Source organism: Bidens hawaiensis, unplaced genomic scaffold, assembly GCF_021521415.1.
Source record: "Bidens hawaiensis isolate Kalapana, Puna unplaced genomic scaffold, B.hawaiensis_p1.1 tig00065452_1, whole genome shotgun sequence".
Taxonomy (NCBI): domain Eukaryota; kingdom Viridiplantae; phylum Streptophyta; class Magnoliopsida; order Asterales; family Asteraceae; genus Bidens; species Bidens hawaiensis.
Window position 1 is genome coordinate 33633 of NW_027506582.1, and position 22604 is coordinate 56236.

The 22604-nt window shown below is 35.1% G+C and overlaps 3 protein-coding genes across 3 annotated transcripts; 1 reads left to right on the forward strand and 2 right to left on the reverse strand.

The window, feature by feature from the left end:
- Nucleotides 1–760: 760 nt before the first annotated feature.
- Nucleotides 761–2762, forward strand: LOC143618219 (growth-regulating factor 2-like). Its single transcript, XM_077090515.1, has 5 exons — nucleotides 761–959; nucleotides 1028–1128; nucleotides 1389–1393; nucleotides 1544–1750; nucleotides 2426–2762. The coding sequence occupies exons 1-5, from the start codon at nucleotides 761–763 to the stop codon at nucleotides 2760–2762; spliced, it is 849 nt and encodes a 282-aa protein (XP_076946630.1).
- Nucleotides 2763–4986: 2224 nt separating this feature from the next.
- Nucleotides 4987–8852, reverse strand: LOC143618218 (uncharacterized). Its single transcript, XM_077090514.1, has 12 exons — nucleotides 8659–8852; nucleotides 8157–8349; nucleotides 7998–8072; nucleotides 7808–7911; nucleotides 7657–7717; nucleotides 7481–7540; nucleotides 7305–7379; nucleotides 6824–6943; nucleotides 6314–6368; nucleotides 5585–5707; nucleotides 5279–5499; nucleotides 4987–5174 (listed from the first exon to the last, which is right to left on the reverse strand). Exons 1-12 carry the CDS (start codon nucleotides 8688–8690, stop codon nucleotides 5151–5153), a joined length of 1143 nt encoding a protein of 380 aa, XP_076946629.1. The 5' UTR covers nucleotides 8691–8852; the 3' UTR covers nucleotides 4987–5150.
- A 2700-nt stretch (nucleotides 8853–11552) lies between these two features.
- On the reverse strand, nucleotides 11553–13906 carry LOC143618220 (uncharacterized). Its single transcript, XM_077090516.1, has 3 exons — nucleotides 13482–13906; nucleotides 12626–12813; nucleotides 11553–12014 (listed from the first exon to the last, which is right to left on the reverse strand). Exons 1-3 carry the CDS (start codon nucleotides 13864–13866, stop codon nucleotides 11553–11555), a joined length of 1035 nt encoding a protein of 344 aa, XP_076946631.1. The 5' UTR covers nucleotides 13867–13906.
- Nucleotides 13907–22604: the final 8698 nt, after the last annotated feature.

Below are 22604 nucleotides of genomic sequence, written 5' to 3' on the forward strand. Positions count from 1 at the left end.
TTCATTTTTATATTCGTTCGGTTCACACAACGAAACTCCGGGATGTTACAGGTGGTATCAGAGCCACTCTTGTGTCGTTCGGGATGATGGGACACGCCTCATCGAGGACGATGAGTCCAAAGGGGGGTCTTTTGTAACACCTTTGGCAAACACAACACCGTCCCACTCTTAGGTAAATCCCACATCGGTCGTTCATAAGTAAATGTCCTGCCTCTTCAATCACCAACACGTTTGGGCTTAGTTGGCTGTGGAGCACATGAAAACTCCACGGTTAAGCATGATTAGATGGAAGTAGTACAAGGATGGGTGACCACCTGGGAAGTCTCTACCTGGGCAACCAAAAACAAAGCCGTGAGTTCCCGGATGGGCAACCCATCGGAGACAAAGCGGACAATATTGGTGGTACAAGAAGCCGTGATGTTACAATACACGTGGAAGAGAGACGAAAGAGAAAGAGATGGTAGAAATCCATAAAAAAAATGACTGTGAAACGAGAAACCTGTTGTGACAGAAACAATAGCACATCTAAAGGTATGACGTATGTAAACCAGCTCCCCAAATGTCTTATTATTTTATGTTCGAGGTATTTATTTTAACAAAATTCTTATCAAATTTGAATAAAACATCTTTATCCCTTCATAAACACCATCACTCTAAAGCCTAAACCAAACAAACACACTCACTTGTAACTTGTTCATCCTTTACATATATACATGTCTCTTCAACCACAAACTTAACTCAAAACTCTTGCTCTAACCACATGGAGTTTGTGGCTTCAGAAACCAACACCACAAACATGATCTCTTGGGAAGACTTGCATCCTAACCCCAAACGGGTCGGATCTGGAGGCGGATTCTATACCCAACACAATTATGAAGAAGATGGCATCTCCAACTCAATGCTATTACAACATAACAACCATCATAATATGCTCAGCTTCTCTTTACAAAACACACAAAGTAGTAGTACTCTTCTTATATTCTTGTTACATTAATTAATATATTTCAACTTTTTATTTATCGATTAGTTGCAGCTGGTTACGGAAGTGGGGCCCAGTTTACACCATCACAGTGGATGGAGCTAGAACACCAAGCTTTAATATACAAATACATCACTGCAAATGCATCTGTTCCTTCAAATCTCCTTATCCCCATCAAAAATGCTCTACAAACTTCGCGGGAAAATATCCGACAAAATCATTGTAATGTCACTATTTCATTACTACGTACGGTTTTTCTTTTTATTATATTGTAAAAAACGAGTACATGCTTTAAAGTCTCTATGTTACATTTCAAGAAAGTGTGAAAGAGTTTTTAACAACTTGGAACCGGTAAATCCAGTTGTTTTGCTTACGTGTTTGTTTTTATAAATTTTGTATAACGTTACAGGTAGAGTAAGTTTACTATGTATCAAAATTATTTAAGGAAGTTTTATAAATAAAAAATATGTTTGCCTTCTACGTCGATGCAAAAAGTAAATGTCTTCGTATTTATTGATTTATTTATTTTATTTGGGTTTTTGAGTTTTAACACTTGTTGATTAGCTGGATGGGGTGCGTTGCGCGTGGGATTATGTGCCGGCTCCGATCCGGAGCCGGGACGGTGCAGGAGAACCGACGGGAAGAGGCCGGTGACCAGAAGTACTGTGAGCGTCATATTAACAGAGGCCGGCACCGTTCAAGAAAGCTTGTGGAAGCGCAAAACGGCGCAAAGGCCATGCCAATTTCCAAAACGTCTTGTGAAGATAACAGGTGTTGGATTTGTTGTAATTTATATTCCCTAAAAGTTAAAAATACACATTTTCAAGGCATTCATTTGAAATAAAGGTCAAACACAATGTACCTAGATTAAAGTCAAAATAGGCCAAATTGGTAGTTGCAGCTAAAAATATTCTCTTGAAGACACACATGTAAGTAATGTTTTTATAACCGGACTGGACACCGAACCGGACGCCCTACCGGTTCACCGGTTCAACCGGTCGAACCGGTCAGACCGGCCAAACAAATTTGGTCAAAAATGACGGATCAAGCTTAAAAAATGATATTTTCAAAAAAAATATTTTTTTTTCCTTAGAAAACCGATTCAACCGTTCCAGTTCTACCGGCTGAACCGGTTCGGACCGGCCGGTTCCCTGTCAGCCGAGCGAACTATGTGAACCGGACCGGTCGGTGGACCGAATCCCTGTCGGACCGGTTTGACCGGCCGGTCCGGTCCGGTTTCAACAACACTGTGTAACAAAATAAGCATCTAACTTTTTATTTTCATTAATAATCAGCAAGTGCATCATAAGCCAACGACACGTTTTTAGGTTGTCCATGTGCCCAAGTATACTCATATTGTTTATTAGATAAAATGTAAAAGTAAGAAGTCGATGTTTATTTTTTTTAGTAGATTTGACCAAACATATCTCTATATGCATTTTACAGTAAGCCAAACATGGAAGCCATGGTAGTTCCAATGTTATCTTCATCGTCGATACCACGAAAAAGGGGTCATGTTTCCGATCTAGAAGAAAAGTCAACCAATGCTGAATTTGGGCTTGTTTGTTCTGATGCCTTGCTCAATCCGATGCACAAAAGTGATGCAAAGTCCGATCATCTTTATCAATTCATGGAAAATTGGGCTCATTCGAGCCAACCCACGATGTCAAACACTAGCGAAAGGTTTGATCTTTCTCGGGTCAGAATGGGGTTGGGGAAACAGGAACATCGGGTGCCGGGTGGGCCCCTAGGCGAAGTGTTGCGACACAGTACAAGCAAATGAAACAACAGTTGTGAGATCCCATTAGGTTTTTTGTTATAAACATAAAAGTGAGAGTAAAAATGTTTGTAGTTTCATACTTTTATGGGAGCTTATGAGTCATAAGTTTTATTGATTTTGGCTGAAAAATGTTGCATGTGAGAATGAGGTAAGCATGAATTATGATGCAATATTTGGTTGGTGGGAAGCATGTTTGTAGTTGGGTTGTTATGACTTTGGGTTCCTCTTGGTCTATGTTAAAGGACCACAACTATTTTAATTGATTTGATGCCTTCTTTATTATCGTATTTGTTAGATATTTATTTTATTATTAATTTTACACATAGGTGTTATAAAACTTTGAATTTCACTTGTAAATTGTAATTAGTTTTTTAAGCCTGTGCGTTGTGGTTGCACGAGTTTATTTGTTTTTTTAAATCTTGTTAGGTATCATTTTTCACTATCTCAATTAATAGAAAACTGTACTTAGTGATAGTAGAAGTTAATTCACATGCCATATACAAAAAAATGTGTCACCTAGTTATAAAAGACGCACGTGGCAGCTACAATCGGTTAGTTATTATAACTAGTCATATACAAAAGATGTAGTATTAGTTGCACGAACTACGCTTAGCATTTTCTATTAGTTACACAAAAGATGTAGTATAGGTATACAAAGACCCATATTTTCAAAGGATGCTTCATGGTGTTGGAACCGAATGCCAAAGCCAAATAATAAGTGCAATTGATAAATAGTACATTTATGTGAGAGGAAGACAATTTTATAACCAATAGGTTCTGTTATTTCTTACAACAAATTTAAAAAAAAATCTTTTTTATTATCCTTGACTTTTCCGTTGAATTTATTATATAATTATTTTACATAACACTTCAAAATAATATAAAACATTAAAACTAACAAGTCTTTATACCAAGATCCGTAAATTAACATTAATTTAGTAATCCATCACTACATAGAGCTAAATATTTCATGATAAATACCGGATGACAAAATAACACTAAAAACGTTAATATTGGATTACAGAATAACACTAAAAAGGTGTTTTTGCCCTAACCCAATTAAGGTTAACGTATAAGGAGTTAAGGACTACATGATATTATAATAAAGACAAATAGTTAATGATAAGTAATTGAAATAAATGTCCTCTAATCGTTCATATGCTCTCTTCATTGCATACCCGATGTCCATGCAACGTCGGCGTGCATGAATGGAAAAGAAAAGCATGCCTAAATAATTACACAGAGAACAAATGAACATGATAATAAAAGTTTGAACGGAAATATAAGCATGTGACGATTTAGCAAACCTAATCATGACTAAATTAGTATGTCAAATTAACAGGATATAAATAACAAAAATAACGTTACAAAAACATAAAATACAATAAAATAATCGCATTAACATGGATGTACCAATAACCAAAAAAGAAAATAAATAGTAACCAAACGAAATATATATAATTTGCTACTACTATAAATCAATCACATGAGATTGTGAGTCCATACGTGACACGCATCCGATAAAATAACGTCATGTGTAGAGAGACACTATAATCATACACCCTATCATGGACATTATCACATATCGAATGCCACAACAATGCGGCAGGACTCACCCCTCAAATAACATTATACAGAAGAACCTATCAAAAACTTATCATCTACAGGAAACATGAGATGATGAGTAAAATCCAAAATAAATCATATTAGATGTGTATCAAATCTTGCCTTGGTCATCTCAAAGCGCCCTCCATGTCAGTTTCTTACTAAGTTTTGTTACAGCATCTATAATTGCTTCCGGTTTACGTGGACGGCAATTTCAACAAGTTAATGGTGGCTTGGTGATTTCAAGAAATTCATTAAAACCCAGATTACTTTTCGAAACAAGGATGTTGTATTGATGATCGATAACAGCATTGCTTTTAAGATATCAAGTATTGCAAATCAAGCAATTAAACACTGAAATTACCTTTTAAACTCTACATTCCACACAAGGGCAAAATCAGACAAATTACTTCACCAAAAAGCATGATTGGTACACTATGCGATAACTTGTATTCCTTTTCGACAATTTCTTACATTAATAACAGCCTGCAAGCAACCAACACTGCTACGAACTTCTCGCACCGAAACTGTTTGTTTTAGTTACAAATATAAAACGAGTACTTTGTCTGTCTAACAACTAATTTAATTTAAACATCTAGGAAACCAACAATCCTTGAAAAGATTAAACATTTTCATTGCCTATGTTCTTCCCAACACGATTACAATCTATATACAAATTCCAAGTACGCATTGGGCAAGAACCCCTCTCCATTCTTATCAGCATTGGCAACAAGAAAGTGAAAGCCAATAATATCGTAATTGAGCTTCATCTTTCAACCATCGATCCTACAAGTTCACCGGCGAACCTCCCTGGTATAATATCAAATATCATAGGCACGTCAAAAAATATATATCATACCCCCCCCCCCCCTCCCCACCGAACACACACACAACAAAAAGGCTGCAATCTTTACCTTAAAAAGAAGATCGGACGCAATATGTTCCCAAGGTAGTGATATTGACATAAGGCAGCATTTCAGAGGGACCATGCCATCTGAATTCCGTGTGGATGAAGCAACTGCATACGCGTTTTTTGCTGCCACCTGTGCAACCGATGCAGCTTTTCTAACCATTGCTCCAAGCTTTAATCCTCCTTGTAGGGGCGAGTGAGGCCCGGTTTCATCTAGGCTCTGATCTGAAAGAATAGTGACACTTTCAGTAGCCGATTAGGTTATAAAGATCCCAATATTTTGACAAGTCAAAAGGAGAAAATTATATACCTACAACCCCGGAAACTGCAACCTCGACTTCCCCTCGACCTCCTGGGCCTTTCATGTATATTCTGTCGGGTTTTCGTGTTGATTGACCAAACGGTAGCAGGCTTCCAAATCCAGACTTCCCGGCTATAATATTCACCAATGAAAGAATTGCATATTGTTAATGTGTGTGCAAATATTCTATAAGAAAATTAAAAGCATAGATAAATTTTTAAATCAGGCGACCTTATATAGCAAAATGAAGATGCATTTAAACAATATTATTAAAAATATATACACAATGAGGTTCATTACAGAACACTAAATTATTGCAAGAACGAAAGGAACAACTTAAACCTTTTAACTTTTTTTTATCGAGTGGTTCACATTTGTATAATTTTTTTGTCTTGCATACAACTGCGTATGGTATGTACATAAAAAATCAGCAAACTAACTTGTTTATATGTTTTCTTTAATATTTAAATGTTTACGGTATAACAACATATGTCTACGTTAAAGTATCAAACCTACACGGCTACACATGACTTGAGATTCAGGAGAGATGAACGAACATGATATTTCAACCGTTTTCTAATATATTAAACACCTTTAAGATTGAAAAGATAAATAATTTATTTGGGTCTTTCTGTTATCCCAAAAATCGTGTTCTGCTTAGAATCCTATACACACACACACACACACAATTAAAAGTTCATTTGACACGATCTGTTTAAAGAACTAGTGAAAATTTACCATCATAGGCTTCACGAACCATATGGTAGCTAACAAAACCTGAGAACAGAGTAAGCTGCGATCACAAATCACAAACTCGTTAATACTATACACAAAATTAGTGCACATGCTCAGTATAAAAAAATTTAAAAAAAGACACATTTACATTGAAATTAAGATATATAATTGGCATTGATGTGGTGGCGTTGATAGCCAAAAGACAAGGGTACATGCACCAATCGGCGGTGTCCCGATGGTTGGGTGTTATGTGCCTTATGTCCAAGGCTTGATGCAAAACTACTAGCGAGCCGGGGGTCTCATCGGAAGAAGCCTCTCTATTCCTAAAGGGGAGAGGTAAGGCTATCTACATCTTACCCTCCTCAGACCCTACCATAGCTTTGCTATTGGTGGGATAACTGAGTACAATGATGATGATGATGATGAATTGGCATTCAAATTCTAAAAGAAAATTTAAAAAATGAAAATATAGAGTAACATTCTTGATATCCAACTAAGAGCTTATGAATATACCTTAGTTTCATTAGTTTGTGCAGCATCCACATTATCTTGTGGCGTGTTTTCACTGGGAAATGCAGCCCCACCCACTGCATTTAGAAGTACACAGAAGCAGTGGTCTGTATCGGTCAAAACCTGAAATAAAGAAAGATATTCAAATAATATATACAAATTTCAATGGTTATGTGAAATATAAAGTATTAAATCACCAAAAACAAACTTATTAACGAGCTTCATTGGTAGTGACTACTCCAATAACATGATTACATAAAGTACATTATTCCAATTACAATCTACTTTTTTTTATATTAATTCCACGGTTGGTCCCTGTGGTTTTCCCAGAGGTTCAGGGATTTGACGCGTTATTTTTGGAAAATACATGTTTAGTCCAATGGTTTTCAAGCAGGTCACACCAATGGTCCCTGCCTTGAATGGACATTGATATTTTAATTACCCTTTTGACCTGTTAGAGATAAACGTAACCGGGTCAACTTACCACAGCATCAAAGGTGGAATTGAAGTCATCAACTGCAAAACAGATATCCGGATATGCAGGTTTTGTTTCAACTTCCTGGACACATAAACAACATCATTTCTACAAAACTACAACATATAGTAAAGTAGAAAATAATAATAAACATCATGGAATTGGAAGGTGATAATATTATTTACCTTTCTCGTATCCAAGTGAAAATTAACACGGGTTGGAGACGCATAGACCGTTTTCACAATCTGAACACACATTGATAAAACATGCTTAAGCACACATTCTAACTGAAGATTGTAAGACAAAGAAACAACTTTTTTTTAAGTAATACATATGATGAAAAAAGTGGTACATGTGTTACCTTGTATATAGGAGATAGTGGTGTTCCTTGATTATTCTGGTGATTCTGAAGAGACTGGTAACTGAAAGAAATCATATTTTTTATAAAATTGTGTATTTAAAACTCATTTATAATCTTCATACTTGTATATTCACAATGTGTGATAATTCACCTGCAAATTGCTACTGTTACACTATATGAAGTGTGAGCAATTAAGTTCAAGTACAACGAACGCCTCCAATCTATAACCGAGCTCTCTCCAACCAAATCATCCAACTGTCCAAAAGACATTGCTTTATTATTTACTTTCATTTGCTAAAAACTAAGAAAAAAGTATCAAACATCATTGCTTTATTATTTACCTTGGTAGCCCACCTGCGTACAAAATAAGGCGAGCCTCCTTCAAGATTATCATTGAATCCATAACCATGCAAGCTCTGAAACCAAAAATTGCAGCATAATGGAATGATAATATGAACAATTTATAGCAAGCATTTGAGTGAAGGAGGTTAAAATAGTACCATTTTTCTAACAAAGAACAAGAGATCATCATCCTGTTGTTCATTTGCATCCCGTCCACCAACGAAATATAAATCCAAAATGTCATGCCAAAACTTCTGGTCCAGTTCAACATCGGAAGCGTCTTGCGGATCATCTAACATGGTTTTGCCCATTAAATTTGAATGCTTCTTCACCATACTCAACAACTCATACCTAAATATAAATATATAAATGATGAGTTTGAGTAATGTGACTAATGCAATTATTACATCATGCAAACCTATAAATAAACACACACTTAAATGATAATTATGGGTCAAATTAATTAGGGTTTGAAGGTGTCAAACAACCAAGGTTTGAATTGATTCAAAATAATTATTAATCTAAAGTGAGTAAACGGGTCCTCTTTTGAATAGCAAAACGTATCCTGCTAAAAACAAAGCTTTGGGGGGTGAAAGTAAGATAACTGGGTCCGGGTTGGATATTAAAAGAAAGAAAGAAGATTGAATTTGCTTTGCTTACTGAGAAGGTGATTGGGGTCCACCGGCGATCATGTTGATTGATTTGGAGTTGAAGAAACTGGTCCTGAAAGAAACCCTTAATTCAATTTCAATTCCAATTTGTAGGTTGATTGGAGATTGAAATTATGGGAAATTGGGAATCCAAGAAATGATGATGACAGCAGAAAGAAAGAAAGAAAGAAAGAAAGAAAGCATACGTCGAGTGTGTGCATCCGATCCGTCCGTGTGAATAATCAAGTTGGAATAAAGTTGATTGTTTTAGATCTACGACACATGGTCTTCAATTCATGGGTATGGTATGGGTATCACACAAACCTCTAAATACATTTATTATTATTACTAGCTTTTGAACCCGTGAATTACACGCGGTTTGTCAAATAACTGAAATTTAAGTATTTAATCATACATAATTTAGGGGTTTTCTTTTGAATTTATAGATTAGTTTTAATATTATCACACACTTTAAATGTTACATAATTAAATTAAACATTTTCTTAATATTGAAATAATGTTTCAATATGACATAAAATCAGTTATTGGTACCTAAATATATTAAAGATGTTTTATATGATCAATACAAATGTAAGTTAAATAGTGTTTTACAAATTGTAAGATTATAAATATTGTATTTATTCAACGAAATTTGATGTACACACGTAACTAAATATCTATTATACGATAATGGTTCGTAAATCATTATTTCACTAATTTAATAATTCACTATTTGATTTTAAACTTATTATATATATTCAATGGTTTATAGTTTATATGTTTTTTTTTTTAATTATGGAAAACTTTATATATCTTGTAGTAAAATTAGATTTAATGGGTTAGTAAAAGTTATTGTGATTTAAATTACATTAAATACCTTTTTTTTATATGAGTTACAACTAATGGGTCATACAAATTAAACACATGACCCATGGATAGCTTGAATTAAGGAGAATGAAGATTAGAAAAGATTGAATGTGGTTAGGACACATGATCATTATTATTTTTGTTTATTAGTATAAGTAGATTATTATTATTATTATTTGTTTAATAACTACGGATTTACGCATTGCGCCGGGCATGCCGGTAAAACCCGAACGATGGTAAAACACAAGCGTTACCGGACGATGGTAAAACCCAAGCGGTACCGAAACTCAAAACTTTGGTACCGATTCGGTACCGGTACCAGTACCGAAACTCAAAACTTTGGTACCGGTACTAGTTCCAAACATTGTTAAAAGAGGGGGAGGGGATTATTGTATAGTTTCGTGATGGTTTTTTTATAAACAAAACATGAGGGTCTTTTTAAGCAATTTTCAAATTGTATATTATGGCTTTTGGTTAACCGTTTATACTTTATACTAACTAATTAAAAAAAAACGAATAAGGATTTGATCATATGAGGTACTTTCTATAATGTACAAAAATACATAACTATTTTAAGTTCAATTATACAAATTATTGACAGTTTTGTGCATAAGCTATTCTGGTTTTTATGGATTAAATAAAAGAAGGAAAAAAAACAAATGTGATGGTGTTTGGTGTTTTGTATACGATTTTAAGTGTTACCATCTGCTTGCATATACATATTGAAAGAAGTTCTGTAGTCTCAATATTCATGTTGGCATCATAAGTTCAATGACTAGCATTGCTTGGATCGAAATGCTTGGTGTAAATCGTAACCTCTACTACATCTTATCCAAGACTTGTTACAGAGGTTGTGATCTCTATGTTACTAACTATACTCTAGTGTAGTCACTTATTTTTTCACACTACATTATGTTACATGATACTATAATTGATCAATACTAATTGCACAAAATGTGTTTATCTTATAATGTATGCATAGGTGATTACACTACATGTGCTAGAGATAATGTATGATTTGATGATTATATTACATGTGATGATTATAGTTTAAACAATTTCCATTGCTAAGGCATAAAAACACCTACAAATACACAGACTCGTAACTTATACATCTGATTGTTACTAATCCTTAAAAGCACGCACATACTTTCTATCTCCACACTCTTACAAATCCTTACATTTCAACATCATTGCCACTTTTTATATTTATTTTTCATAATCAAATTATATTCACACTCAATAAAACTGTTTATAAAATTTTTAATTAACTTATTATAATAAACAAACACTTTGCTATTAAACTATATTTACATATATTAGAGTATCATATAAAAGAAATAAAAATGGTGCAACGAACATAGAAATTAAAGTTTTTTAAATTAAAACATTACGTATTTACGTTATTTTATTCGATTACTATATTAAAAGTGATTTAAACTTAAAATAAATGTAATGTAAAAGTCCTTTAACACATGGTATACAAATGAGTAATGCATTAGAGGGTTTAAAAAAAGCTATTTCATTTACTAATGGTACTTTTAGTTCATGCACTAATGATGCATTCTTAGTATAATGCCTGATGCATTCTTAGTATAGTGCCAGCATTGAGATTACACTAGATGTGTAACTCATTAAACTTTTAACTCAAAACATACTGTCATACGAAATGAAGATAAAGATACAATTTGATTGACAATAACATTAAAGGACACATAATACTTGAGTTCAATTCCATTACAACAATATTCATTCCCATGAACTTTGTACAACAACCCAAACTCTTCATGAATTCATGAAAAAAAAAGAAAGTAGTATAGTAAACAAAAGAAAGAATAAAAAGCAAAAAAATTCAAAATTTCATCTTTCTCAATCTTCAACAAAGCACTCCAATATCATGAGCCATTGCAATCCCACACACTGTTTTCCTGTACACTTGTTGCAAATACCAGACCTTCACCCTTTAACCAGGAAGACCGACTGTCATCTTATTGGATCGACAATGCGGGTCCCAATGGACCCAATTCAAAAGTCGCGTTAATGAGCCCGTTTCAGAATTGAAACCCTATTTATGGGTGATTTTACACAATCATCATCCTCAAGATCACTAAACGAGATGTCTTCTTCATCTCCAACAACAACAGCGGGCCCATCATACCCATCCAACTCCGAATTCTCATGAATCCAATCGTCATCATCATCACCAAAATCCTCAACGGGTATTGTAAAAGACGAAACTACCCTCTGATCTGATGCATCCTTTGTTAACCCGTCTTGTTTGGTCAAATCTGGATGTTCTTCTGAAACTGTATTATTATTATTATATGTTGCAGGTTCAAAAGCATTAACGGTTCTCTCCAACATGTTTGCAGAAGGAGAATCTGATGAAGTGGTGATGGAATCTTCATGAGGGTCCAACACGTGTGACTCAAAAGGTTCTCGTTCGGGATTGGTTTGATTCTGTAACTCCTTCATCCACATGGTACGGGCTGCAACTATCTGCAATGTAGTAGCCAGTTTAACCATCAGCCTAGCAGACAACGCTTAATGTGCAATGAAATAAAGCGTGATAACTTTTCAAAACAAAGAACAGTTAGTGTACTTTTCCATTTTAAAGAGCATGTTTCGTAATTTGGGTGATAATAAATGACGAAATTTGAAAGTCGCTCTAATGAATTTGGACCTTAAACTTTGTGCCTACAATTTTTTATTGATTAATTGGTTATTACGCATTTGGGCCTAAAACTTTTGGGCTATACCTTTTTATAAATTTATTAAAACTACTTAATGTCGGTTTTTTTCCGGTTAATAGCAAGAACGAAAGTGAATCAAAAATCAGTTTTCATAAATACATAAGACCAAACTGTCGGTGGTTTATTGGGTTCGGTTATTCAAATTCTTGCACACCCCTACTTAATATTGCTTCAAATACCTGCTTAAACTAACCTACTAGTACTAAAAAGTTAATGAACAACCTGTGGCTTTAACAGACTACTAGCATTTTAAACAACTTCATTCTTCAACCTATTTGTAACGTCTCTCACATGGATTAATAAGAACCACAACTTTGCTTATAGCCTATTAATAAAGAAACGTCAGGTTAAACTTACTTGGGGTGTTGATAGAAGATCAGCATCACGTTTATTGAGCCTCGGGTGCAGTAGAACAAAGTAAACCTTCCAAAAGTAACTTTCGCTCATGTGAACAGGACAGAGTTCAATTCTGAGAGCAGCTAATCTGGGCACATGATGTTCCACTAAAGTTGTGTGGTTCCATTGTGTATCAGACATTTCAAAATCTAAAAAAACAGATATAATAATAATGTTATAATAAGCAACTTAAATTTTTAACATAAATCTAGAAAATAATGTGTTTAGACAATGTTGTCAACATCGCTAGGCGCTAGTCAAGTGGTGAGGTACCGACTAGCAATTAATCAGATTGGAAATTTTATATGTAATTATAAAAAAACTATATGAAAATTTTCGAAATTATATATATACTAATAACAAAATTACATATAAACGTTCACAAAAATACTTCAAAGTTCACATAGTATAGTCGAAGACGTGTTTAAACGTAAACATAACAAATCAATGAGCAAAAATTCAAATATTAACACATCAGTTCTTGGATCGTGTCAGGAACTCGAGTTAACGGGTTAAAACCAAAATCCAATTTGGCCCGATTTTGACCGATTACGTGAAATCGCATTGCCGATGTACAGCACTGTGTTTACATGACAGATGAATCTATGTTTTCAAGAATATTCAACTAAAATCATGTGATGATGGAAAATGGGAAAAGAATCTTGATTTAATCAAAATTTTGGAAAATCAAGAATCTTAATTTAGATTTTAAATGGGCTTTAATCAAAATTTGGGGGAAATCAAGAATCTTTATCTTAGGTTTAAATGGGTTTAATAAAAAACCCCAAAATTCAAATCAATTAAATATTAAAAATACCATCATTATCTTCTTCTTCTTCTTCTTCTTCGGATAAAGGAAAATCCAACCAGGTTTCTGGGTGATGGGCTATATTCGTAGCAAACACCAACACTTCATCCGTAACACCAACAGACTCCATACCCACATCCAATTTCGAATTTAAAACCTCACAATTTGAATTGGACACGTCATCATCACCGTTAATCCGATCGGAGGGTGGTGGTGGAGGAGGAGAGAGGAAGGAAGCGACGGTCCAGATTTGACGGGATAAGGATTCGGTGAACTCGGAAAGGTCTTCCTGGACTCCGGTTAGGGTTTGAGAATTAGATTGGGTTGAGGTGGTGGGTGGATCGTGGTCGTCGATTTGGAGGGAGTTGGCGATTGATCGAGCCAACCATGACATGATGATATTGATCGGTGGTTGGAGATCGAATCGAATTGAATCAACCAATCCCGAGTTACAGAGGTGGGGTTGGAGAACCGGTGATTTGAAAATGGTAAATTGGTGTTCTGTTAGTGATGGGCTTATTGTTAAAGAAGATGTTTATGGGTTGTGTACACCTTTTTGGGCCCCAAGGGTAACCATAATGCGTTATGCCTTGCTCTTACCCTCTTATACTATACTACCTACTATTGTACAATCCAAATGGAGTTTCATTTTTAGATTACAACAACATGAATTGATTCAAGTGAATATTATATGACCTGTTACATGCAACTTAAAAAAAAATTAATACGGAAGTTGTAAAGTAAACATAAAAGTATACTTTAAAATTTTGAATATTTTATCAGGTATTAGAAAAAGGGAATCAGGACATAACTAGGTTTGGGTATAGGCAGGGGCGGACCCACGTAGAACCCATCGGAGTCCCGAGACACCAATGTTTTTTAAAAATTACCAAGAGGCGGTGTATTAAATTTTGTAAGGACCCCATAAAAATTAATACTTGGAACCCATACTATTAAGGTTGAATTGATCTAGTGGAAAGTCCTTTGTTTTTCCTTTGGGAGGTTGCAGGTTCAAGCCTCACCATACTCTGTTTTTGCTGTTTTTTATATCCTAGTCCATATTAGTTGTTTAGTTAGGGTATTTGTTTTTGTTGTTTTTTTATATCCAAGTCAATATTAGTTATTTAGTTAGGGTATTTTTGTTATTCGTTAGGGTATTTGTTTTTTATATCCTAGTCCATATTAGTTGTTTAGTTAGGGTATTTGTTTTTGTTGTTTTTTTATATCCAAGTCAATATTAGTTATTTAGTTAGGGTATTTTTGTTATTCGTTAGTTTCTCACATATAATCATTATCACCATGCAACATATATAATGATAACATGAGTTTTGCATATTCGTTTATTATTTATTTTGTGTATGCATATTATAATTAATCATTTATATGTGTTAGAGTTAATTTTCATGTTTGGTCGTGTATGTAATACCATATATATAGCTTACGTTTATGTTTTTCGTGTATGAATAAAAATGAATTAAAAGTCTCTTTTCTTATCTAGTTTCCAATCTAAATTCTTACTACTTACTCGTTTCCAGTGACACCATATTTTCGTGTTTTATTATGTTCATCGTCTCGACCCGACCCGAATAACAACCGACCCGGAAATTTTGTAAACCGAAAAAATTAGGACCCCATTGACAAAATTTCTTGGGTCCGCCACTGGGTATAGGCCGTAACCGTATCTGGGTATTTTCAGGTATTAGTTGGTACAGTTCCGGGTATAGGTATTGAGCTAAAAATGTATACCTTGTCCTTACCCGATACCCTAAAATGTATACCTTGTCCATACCCGATACCCTATAGGTAGGGTTGGATTGGGTTACGGGTATAAAGTACCCGGGGTACAAAAACAACCGGTTCCAAATTTTTTCGGATCCATTCCGGATACAAGTTTTTTGTGCACCTCCACCATTTGTTATCTTTTATACATAATATACACGTACATTATCTTGTTCTCGCAGTTATAATACATTTTTTGTTCTCAAAAGAATAATCAAATAATAAAACATGTGTTTTAAGAAGATGTTCAAGGATTTCCTCCATAATTTTTAAAAAACTATAATTGTTTTATTGTTAATATTTCTTTTAAAAAATACACTATTAAAACGAGCATTTTGTTATCTTTAATTTAAGTATAGTGTTGCTTTAGTTTTTTTTCTTTTTTTTAAAAAAATTATGCATTACATGATTATCAGTGTCTATGTTTCTGTCTCATCACGCAGACACCTATCTAATATACACATAAAAGGAATGGCTATCGGTGGAATAGTATTTTTTTTATCTTGAAAGTATAGAAAGAAAGTTTTTAACCTTTAATTGCTTAAAACGAAAACTTTTTTTGAAACTAACAAAGCTAGCAAAAGGCCACCAACGTTCACAATCGCATACAACGCTGGTGACCTAGTCCATCGCCAATTTTAAGGGGTTCATGTTTATCCCGAATCAATTTTCTTCCCATTTTCCCTTACTTTCCCAATTTCTTCTTGCATTTCTCCATTTCCCACCCTTCATTCGGTGAAAAAGTAACCCGAGGAAAAAAAAAAGGGAGGGAGGGTGTGTTTGTCACACCTCAAATTTAGACTAACGGAGTTTTATCGCGAGGCATATGACATACCAAGATCTAGCTCATTTTGTTATACCAAACATCCAATTCAAAATATTCAAAATATTATTTAGGTCTCACTCAAACACGAGAAAACAAAAACCAAATCATACAGTTTAAAGTTTTGCGGAAGCGTAAAGTAAATGGTTAAAAATTAATAAACCACCGCTCAAACATGCACAACCCATCAAATGTAAACGATGTGACATAAAAGTTAATGCAACAATTGTGACTCCTGACATATGCAATGCAAACCATTCCTTAACACATCTAGCAACCGGGGCAAGTATAAATACTCAAGGGTCAACACGAGGTTAGTGAATTCATAAGTTGTAGTAAAAAGTAGTATGTGTAGTTTATTTAGCATACGTAGCATAAGTAATGTATGTATAAATAGATTTAGCACTTTTCAAATATACCAGGGTAGCTACCCCATTTACAAGCGACAAAACGTTTGAACCGAAGCTGACTGTATGTATGCCTTCTTACCAGGTCTATCACCAACACTGGCGTATAAAAGTTAGGTAAATATAACACCCGTTTTATGACATCACAGCCGTGCTAGCGCGACTAGCCCGGGTGGGGTTTGTCAAACCCAGTATTACTACTCCATATAACCCCGCGATCTCATCCTATCGGTTCAAGGTAACGTAAGGACTTTAAGTGATATAAGGGCGTCTAGTATAAGCTTGTGATATATAAGAAACTACATAAATTCAAAACAAGTCGCTGTGTTTTCCTCCAGAAAACCAGTATGTAAGTATATCCATGTTTTCTCCTCGAAAACAAGTATAGCCAAATGTTGTGTTTTCAATCCAGAAAACAAGTAAGGAAATATTTTGTGTTTTCAATCCAGAAAACAATGAGAAGTGTTTTGTGTTTTCAATCCATAAAACAAGTATACGAAAATAGTTTTATGTTTTCAATAAGAAAACAAGGAAAATGCATGAACTCACCTGGTGTCGCTTGTAATAGACTTTCCTCAAAACCAAAAGTATGCACTTGACTCGCTAACAACTAGTGTTAGGAATATGGAAATCACTCATAGACACCACCAATTGTATAAACCGAGATTGAATTAAAGGTGAATTAGGGTTAGAAGAATTTTCGAAATCGTGAGAGGGGAGCAGGAGAGTCGATGGTTTGGGTGGGAATTAGGGTTGGATTTTTTTTATTATAACATTAAAATTAGTCATATTTACAAGAATAGTCCTTATAAAATGTGTTTTAGCTTTAAACGAACCTTTTAACACCAAGTCGGGTTATAACAAATCATTATGACTAGCATAATAACAAAGGTAAATAAAACAAAGTCTCATTGTTATTTTGTAAAATGTTACTCTTGTAAAAGTTGATGTCGTATAAGTTAGTGCGATTGATCGAAATTTCACACAACAAGCTACGAACCAAGTACATAATCATTTAGCATGTAATTTCACATAGATAATATCATAAACATACGTTTGATGTATTATTTTTATATAATAAATAATAACATGTTAAGCGAGCATTATATACTGAATCGCGTGACACATAAAACCATCTAGCACATAACACTGATATTCGAATTATTTAAACATATACCATTCCACATTAATCACCAACGCGTACTGACGGACTCATGTGTGTGACTCATTAATTTCCCGTGTAAATGTTATGCATGACGTGTAAGATAACGAATTTTATGTTAACGGTGTTAACGTGAAAGTGCGGGGTGTCACATTATCCCCTTGTTGAAAGAATTTTCGTCCCGAAAATTGATAGATACCGCTAAGTAAATAAATTGACTCACATTCTAAACGTGTGATCAAAATGAAATTAAGTAGAATTGCAGTCTATATGTATGATCGAAATGAACCAAGTAAACATCTCGTCTATATGTATGATCAAAATAAAACAAGTAGGCATCCCGTCTATAGATTAGTGTCGCTATCGTTTGGGTAGAGTTGCGAATGTTTAAAAAAAGAAATTTTGATTATGATAGTTTGAGACCGTAACAATAGTTTATCTATATAAAAGTGCCAAAGCGTATGGCAGTATTAAAAGTTGAGAAATGTCTTGCATGAATGATTTTTGTGATGCTTTATGAAATTTGAGATTCATGGTCTTTGGTGTGAGTACCGGTCTGCAAGGTCAAAGTGGAAGTGAATATGCATAAGGGGCTAAGATCGGGAAATGATCTAGCTCTAGTCTCCACCGTCAACATACTGTTAGTGCTTATATATAGAGTGTATATAACAAACCATAAAATGAAAGTGAGAAAATGAAAGAAGGAAAATTCCATCCCACATTGGTGGAGGAAAGAAATGGAGAAGGTATCATCATAGCATAAATAGGTTTGTAAACTCTTGTCCCACATCGCTAAATTAACAAACTAGTGAGCTCTTTATAAGAAAGAAAATTTCTATGTTAATGTTCTTATAAGGCATATCACACTCAGTGGTCCTAGCGGAGGGTGCGAAGCACCCGAACGCGCACGCGCACGGGCAAGGGCTCCGGCGAAGTGCGATGGGCGCAATGTGGCGCTTTGCACTTCGCACACTCGTAGGGCCGCCTTAGTATTTTTGTTGGGAATTAAGAAAAATAAAATTAAAAAAAAAATCCTTCCATCGCGATATGCGACGGGTTTAGATTACCCATCGCGACGTGGAGGTTACGCAGAGGGCACGTAGCCTGCCACGTGGCGTGCCACATAGCAGGCTTAGGGCTGACTCAGCGAAGCTATACGATGTTTCGCGGTACGCGAAGTCTTTCTATATATGGCCAACGCATACCGCGATGGGGTCCAAAACTTGCTATAAATAGATTGGCGACGAGACGTTCATTTCTTGCTCAAAACTTCTGAATTCTCTCTATTTTCACACACATACATAATATTAAGTAATAGTATAATACCGAGTCGTAACGATACCCTATCCGATCGAAAGAAATATACACGAATACGAAAGCTCTGCCTGTTAATGTATGACATTGTGCCATCGTGTAAAATTTCTACTCTCGTGATTATCGTTATGATTGTTGGTTTTATACTAACTTAGTTATACTACATTGTGTTTATCCTAGGTGCTTAATACCAGGAGGTGTTCTTTAATTGTAAACTTGCAAGGTGAGACATTCGAGTTGTTATACAACTCACATTTGCGTGAGACAACTATTTTTCCGATATTGTCATGATGATTTCAAAACCTATAAAACTCATGGCGAATGGTCTAAATGATTTCAAATATGTTTTAAAGTATTTTAAATACATGACAGTGATTAAATCTCTATAGACTTACGGCATTGTTACTACTGGTATTGTGGGGTTTTGTATACAACTTGCCTACTGGGCTATTACATGTTACTTATTGGACAAGTATTAGCCAATAAGTAATATGACCACAGTCATAGATACGGTCGAGTGACAAGTACCTTTTGGTAATTTGTAAGCAGGCAGATGTAAAAACATCTTAATGCTGTAACTGTAAACTGTGTCATTTTCAAATGAATGTACTCACCAGTATTTCTTGCTGATCAAATATTTTAAACATGTTTCAGGTGACTTGTTAGAGACAAAGGAATGATGCCTGCGGGCTTCCAGCTTAAATAAGTGGCTTGTCACCAGAATAAAGAAATGAGTTTTGCAAATTAGGAACCCTATAAAACTTATGTTTGTATCAAAAGGGATTAAATTCCCGTTTTATCATAATAATAAACATGATGTTTTTATAACTCTAATCATTTTTCCTAACTACGGTTCTGATGAAATTTTCCGCTGCAAAATAATTTAATAAACACCGATACCACTAATCAATGTTCACGGCTCCCCTACCGGGGTATAGGGGTCGGGGGCTATGACAGCTGAAGTGGTATCAGAGCCACTGGTTTAAGCAATATGGGTATTTTAATAATACCTAATCCTAAAATTAAAAGTTAGGAAATACATGCATTAACCTATGTGTTAACCATACATATAAGATTCTAATCACACGTGAAAATAAAAACAACTTTCTTTTGGAGTTCGTTGTTTTATTGTTTTTGATTAACAGCATGAGTGAGCTAGTTGAAGCTTTTGAACACATATCCGTTAACTCCACGTATATAGAAGAAGGAGAAGCTAGTCAACAAAAACCTGAACCTATGATCTTTCAAGCCCTACCTGTAGAAAAACCAAAGCCTAAAAGAAGAAGAAGGCTCAAGGACTGGCAACGGTGGTTGAGAAGAAACAAGAAAAGAAAAACCATAGTCAAACAACCAACTCAACCACAACCCGAACAACCAACTCAACCACAACCAATTGAACCACCACCAACCTTACCACCACCCATGTCAACAATACCAATGGAGGAGCGACTAGGCATATGCCTAGATGAATGTGAAATTTTTCAACCAATATTCAACGATATGGGTGCAGCAAGTTCTAGAAACCCTAATATGCCACCCAATGACCCAAATAATAAACTTCTCCCTGACGATATTATCAGTCAAGCTCAAATGGAAGAATGGTGGACGAATGATTGGCAATATCAAACAATGATGTCAAATCCTTATGCACCATTCCAAGCTGAAACCGCAAACTACCCCACCATGATGATGACCGTCGTTTGAGTCAATCAAAAACCTAATTATTCAAAATAGTTAGAGCAAGTAGGGTATCGTATCACAAGGAATATGTGGTCAATGTAATTCGTGTAACAGATTTAATATTATGAAGTGACTGGTTTTTAGTGCTGATCACACAAGCAATTTTTAGTAAATGTAGAGAACTAAGCAATGAACAAGTAAACGAATTTCAAACAGTTAACAAAGCAAATCACACCCGGGAAATCAAGTAAGCAACCAACAGTATCTCAAGCAACCTAACAGATTGATTATTAACGATTAACTGAAAACTGATCAATCAGACAAAACCTTAGACATCAACAATTACTTTACACACGGCACTGGTTATCAAACAGTCCTTTCCAGCGTGACTCAGTTAAGGGTAATTGTATGTTTTATCGTATTCAATCTAACCAAACAGTTATATGACTAATTATCTAGCAACTGGTAACAGATCGTTCAGACCAACGTAAACCTAAACCGACCGAACACACAGAAATACTAAACATCAATAATCATATATTAATCATCAATAACAAAACATAAGTATTCTTAATCACATGAGAAAAACTGTAAAAGGTTACAAACTATACATCCCGGGTGCGATTCTAGGAGATTAGCCAAGCCTTGACATCATTGGGTCTTCAATACATATGATATGAATCATATGTAGGGTCTTGGCACGAGCTATGGTGGTGGAAATCGCCTCTTGGAGCTGCTATTAATCGCCTTCAGCCGCTAAGAATGAGATGGAATGAAAGATAGGTCAAAATGCAGCCAAAAACCCTTTTAAAAATGTTGTTACGAACTCTGGACCGTGGCCCACGGTCCAACCGTGGGTCACGGTGGCTTCACCGTTGGTCAGAGACCACGGTACGGTGGCTTCTGTCCGATTTTGGGCTGGGTTGACCATGGGCCACGGTGGGACACTTTCCCAAAATCTTGTTTTCTTCATATCTTTCTCGTTTCAACTCCGTTTTCTTCGCCGTTTTTGCTCACGTTCTCGTAATTTCATCCTCTATCTCATCATGATCTGGGAGATAACTTTCAACCAACTTGTATAGTGGCTCCGATCTTCCCGAGATATCATTCCATGCTCGTACAAGTCTCCAATTTAGCATCTTTAACGATCAATGACCTGAAATACAAAAGCACGTATGAAGTACCGAAAGTTCTAGAATAAACAATTAAAGCTAAACAATAAATGAACTAAAACATATACAAATTAACCGACCATCACATGACACCGGAGATGACGACTAAACTTCGTCACATTGGGGAAGAGTTGGTGGATCACGCCAATAGACTGAGGGATGTTGGGGAGACCCTACTCTGGAAGTTCTACGACCGAGAGCCTTATATATAAAGCTATATATATATAATATTTATATTCATTATCGTAATTTCTTTGATAAAAAAAAGAGTGTATGTATGTAAGAAAGGTGTATAGTGACGCATATATATAGTGTGTAGATGTAAAATATAGTGATATATATATAAAAAGAGTAAATGTCGCAAAGATCGACGATTTTGACATATTTTGTGCCTATGTGTTTATGTGTTATTAGTATCTTGCTTACTCTATTATTTGATTACGATATTAATAATTCCTTTCTTATATGTAATTTAGATGTCGAATGAGCACAATCACGAAAATGAGCACAATCGTGAACATGAGCACACTCATGAAAACGAGCATAACCATGAAATTCATAATCCAGAAACACATCTGAATATGAATGCCATTGAAAACATGATAGCTCAGAAAATCACTGAAACAATTCCTTTAATTGCTGATGCTATTAGGCAACCCGTTTCTGTAATTAGGCATAAAACCGAGAGTAATAAACGTAAGTCTAACAATGAGGCTAGTCATAGCGTGAATGGAGGAAATAGCAACCCACAACCCAAAAAGTCAAAAGTCCACGGTTGTACTGACAAGGATTTCT

What these genes read in the sequence shown, in the direction of transcription:
- LOC143618219 (XM_077090515.1), top strand. Translation starts at nt 761, where the DNA reads ATGGAGTTTGTGGCTTCAGAAACCAACACCACAAACATGATCTCTTGG. An exon ending in CTCTTTACAAAACACACAAA is followed by an intron (nt 960 to 1,027) that starts GTAGTAGTACTC and finishes TTTATCGATTAG; the next exon opens with TTGCAGCTGGTTACGGAAGT. An exon ending in ACGTCTTGTGAAGATAACAG is followed by an intron (nt 1,751 to 2,425) that starts GTGTTGGATTTG and finishes TGCATTTTACAG; the next exon opens with TAAGCCAAACATGGAAGCCA.
- LOC143618218 (XM_077090514.1), bottom strand. Translation starts at nt 8,690, where the DNA reads ATGATCGCCGGTGGACCCCAATCACCTTCTCA. An exon ending in GGTTCGTGAAGCCTATGATG is followed by an intron (nt 5,708 to 6,313) that starts GTAAATTTTCAC and finishes TGAATATTATAG; the next exon opens with CCGGGAAGTCTGGATTTGGA. An exon ending in CGTCCGATCTTCTTTTTAAG is followed by an intron (nt 5,175 to 5,278) that starts GTAAAGATTGCA and finishes ATATTATACCAG; the next exon opens with GGAGGTTCGCCGGTGAACTT.
- LOC143618220 (XM_077090516.1), bottom strand. Translation starts at nt 13,866, where the DNA reads ATGTCATGGTTGGCTCGATCAATCGCCAACTCCCTCCAAATCGACGAC. An exon ending in AGAAGAAGAAGATAATGATG is followed by an intron (nt 12,814 to 13,481) that starts GTATTTTTAATA and finishes CTGTTTTTTTAG; the next exon opens with ATTTTGAAATGTCTGATACA. An exon ending in ATCTTCTATCAACACCCCAA is followed by an intron (nt 12,015 to 12,625) that starts GTAAGTTTAACC and finishes ACTACATTGCAG; the next exon opens with ATAGTTGCAGCCCGTACCAT.